The sequence below is a fragment of the Triticum aestivum genome, chromosome 2D, assembly GCF_018294505.1.
Source record: "Triticum aestivum cultivar Chinese Spring chromosome 2D, IWGSC CS RefSeq v2.1, whole genome shotgun sequence".
NCBI lineage: Eukaryota > Viridiplantae > Streptophyta > Magnoliopsida > Poales > Poaceae > Triticum > Triticum aestivum.
The window spans coordinates 321247750-321250711 of NC_057799.1; the positions used below are offsets into that span (position 1 = coordinate 321247750).

Below are 2962 nucleotides of genomic sequence, written 5' to 3' on the forward strand. Positions count from 1 at the left end.
CAAAGGCAGATCTTGGGTGAATCCAAATAAAACTTTTGCCATAAGGAAAAATATATGAGAGGGAGAGTTCTCTTGAAGAAAAAATTTAAATCACTCCCCTCAAGTCAAATAAAATCTTTTGAAAAATCCAAATAAAAACTTGGGTGTCACAAAATTGAAAAACATATCCATCGATAACTTATGTGTAAATAGTATGCTAATATACACCCCACAGATCTGATAACTTGCATGCAAACACCGTAGTAACATCGACCAAAGGAAGAAAAACATAAGCCCAATAACTTATGTGAAACCAACATGGTAATATACAAGCCGCATACCCAATAACTTACGTACACAAACTGCGATAACTTTGACCATAGGAAAAAAATGTTGAAAAACATACCTCGATAACTTGTGTGAAAATAGCACGGTAATATACAAACCGCATACCCGATAACTTCCATACAAACACTGCAGCGATTTTGACCAAGAAAAAAGTTGTTGAAAAACATAACCCGGTAACTTATGTCAAAATAGCACGGTAATATACGAACCGTATACCCGATAACTTACGTAAATTTTTGACCAAGAGGGGAAATTTGTTGAAAAATCTAACCCCGACAACTTATGTGGAAATAGCATGGTAACTAGCATACCACAAAATGTAGTAACTCATGTAGCCCAGACGTGGTAATTTTTGACCAAAAAAAGTCAAGGAAACATAACATGGGATTTAGTTTTAAAGATTTTGTCGTGATGAATATTTTGTGTGAAAATGGATTTTGCATTGGATCGACAGTTTGAGTCACAAACATTTTGAATTTCCGGAATAAGAAGAATTTAAGATGACATCAACTTTTTTGTCCTCCCTTATTTATGCCCCCCCCCCAATAACTTATGTGAAAATAGCACGGTAAATTGCATATCATAGACGTGGTAACTTATGTAACCGAGGCGTGGTAACTTTTGACCCGAAAAAAATCGTCGGAACATAACAACATGGGATCTAGTTTCGAAGATCTCGCCGCAACGAATCTTTTATGTGAAAACGTTTTTGGCATCGGATCAACGGTTTGAGCTACAAAACATTATGAATTTTCAAAATAAAAAGAATCTATGATGACATCAGTTTTTTTGTCCTCCAGTGCATACATGTAATTAAAGGAGGAGGATTCATCCTAATGAATCATGCATGTAACTAAATGGAAGGAAGAAGGTGCGGCAGTTTTAGCTATATGGCACACCTGTGTCAAATATCACGGTCCACAAACGAAAGACAACCTACATACACACATATGCTCTTTGACGGGCGCGGTCGCACGTCGCGCCTCCGCATGCTAGTATATAAGTATATGTTTGGGAAAAGAAGACTTGGTATTTCTTTCTTTGAGTTAGAGAGGCTTCAACATTAACATGATAGGTATGGTATGAATCGATCAATAACCGGATAAAAAATACGCCCCGAAGAACACATGAAAATTGACACCGTGCATGCATGCATGACTAAATGTAGAAATTGACAAAAACTTAACATGGATCGACCATCCAGCAAAACATGGATGCATGACGAAATTAATCAACACAAAATAAACATGGGTCGGTCATTGAGTAGCCATATAATTAAGGATCGATCATAATGATGGTATTTTGACCCATCGGAGCTGGAGGTGGATGATGCCGGTGGCGACGTTCCTGAGCTTGAGCAACGCGTCCTGCACCACCTGCCCTTCCTCCCACACGATGCTGCTCTCATCCGCCAGGCAGCAGCTCCCTCCGGCACCGCCACGGTGAGGCCGCACGGTGCGCACCACGGTGCCACTCCGGATGTCCTCCAGGTCCATCCGGGCCATCTGCAGCAGCGGCTCCAGGTCCACCTCTGCATCCCCCATCTTGTCGTCCTTGCTGAACTTGTCCTTGTCGAACACCTCCTGCGTACATATCCATGCACAAGTACATTACGATTCATGTAACTAAGTTGTATGCATGCAGCATGCGGCGAAAACATCTATATGACCATTCAACTTCTTCAACTTACTATCTTGATCGGTGTTGTTGGATTCGTGACGGCGAGGGTGAGATCCTCGTTCCAGACCGGGTTCACCGTCTTCTTGATGACGTTCGTCATCACCTTCTGGTTGTCCAGCTCAAGCACGACGTAGGGGTCGCTGCCGTTGGCATCACAGTTCACGAGGTTGACCCCCCGCAGCACCCGCACGCTCAGCATCCCCGGCGGCACCGGCTCCGACGTCATCTCAATTGCTCTATTGCTAATTGTTGTTGTTGATCTGATCTTGGAATGTGTGCATGCCAATTCTCGTTTGTTCTTGTTGGAGGCAGGAAATGATCACCAGAATGATGAGGGAATGTAGACATGCATGGCATGCTAGCCTTTGGTGTAATGATTCATTGGCCGTGTCTTGTGGAACTCTGTGTTATTTGTACTCTGCTATTTCAGGACGCTTTCGTGCATCTGCAAAAATCTAGCACTTCCGAGTCCTCACGTCACATTGTTGTGCCGAAAATGCCGCATCAACATTCTGGTGTGTCGTGGTTGCGGTTGTGACCTAGGGTGCTAAATTGCGTCTATTCAAGAACCCTTCTACCAACATTTTCAAGTACTGGTGGTCATGCTCCTGTGGCCAAGAAGGCTGAGGCCCTCGTGTGCCGCAACCTGGGCATCGTTCAGAATGGTGAGGACATCACCGAGCTTGCTCTGGACAACTTAGCAAGAAGTTCAAGAATCGCCTCCTTGACGATGTGATCGGAGCACGAGGGCTCTGTTCAAGCTCGACGACGCCAATGTCAGTGCAGCTCGTCGGTGGTTAGAATGTGCTCGACCACGTCGACGCGAAAGCTGCCTGATGCTGTTGATTAGGGTTATGTTGTTGTTATGTTAATGCGTTCACTGATGGTTATGCGGGGAGCTAGTCCCCGTGCTATTGAGCCATGCGTGGTTGTTTGTAGGCTGTTTAAGCAAGCC

At 44.1% G+C, this 2962-nt stretch overlaps 1 protein-coding gene across 1 annotated transcript; it reads right to left on the reverse strand.

The window, feature by feature from the left end:
* Window positions 1–1461: 1461 nt before the first annotated feature.
* Window positions 1462–2379, reverse strand: LOC123049273 (GTPase activating protein 1-like). Its single transcript, XM_044472219.1, has 2 exons — window positions 2018–2379; window positions 1462–1910 (listed from the first exon to the last, which is right to left on the reverse strand). The coding sequence occupies exons 1-2, from the start codon at window positions 2231–2233 to the stop codon at window positions 1614–1616; spliced, it is 513 nt and encodes a 170-aa protein (XP_044328154.1). The 5' UTR covers window positions 2234–2379; the 3' UTR covers window positions 1462–1613.
* Window positions 2380–2962: the final 583 nt, after the last annotated feature.

Excerpts from the sequence above, each read along its gene's own strand:
- LOC123049273 (XM_044472219.1), bottom strand. The coding sequence starts at position 2,233 with ATGACGTCGGAGCCGGTGCCGCCGGGGATGCTGAGCGTGCGGGTGCTG. Across the intron at positions 1,911-2,017 it reads CAACAACACCGATCAAGATA|GAGGTGTTCGACAAGGACAA; the intron begins GTAAGTTGAAGA and ends ATATGTACGCAG.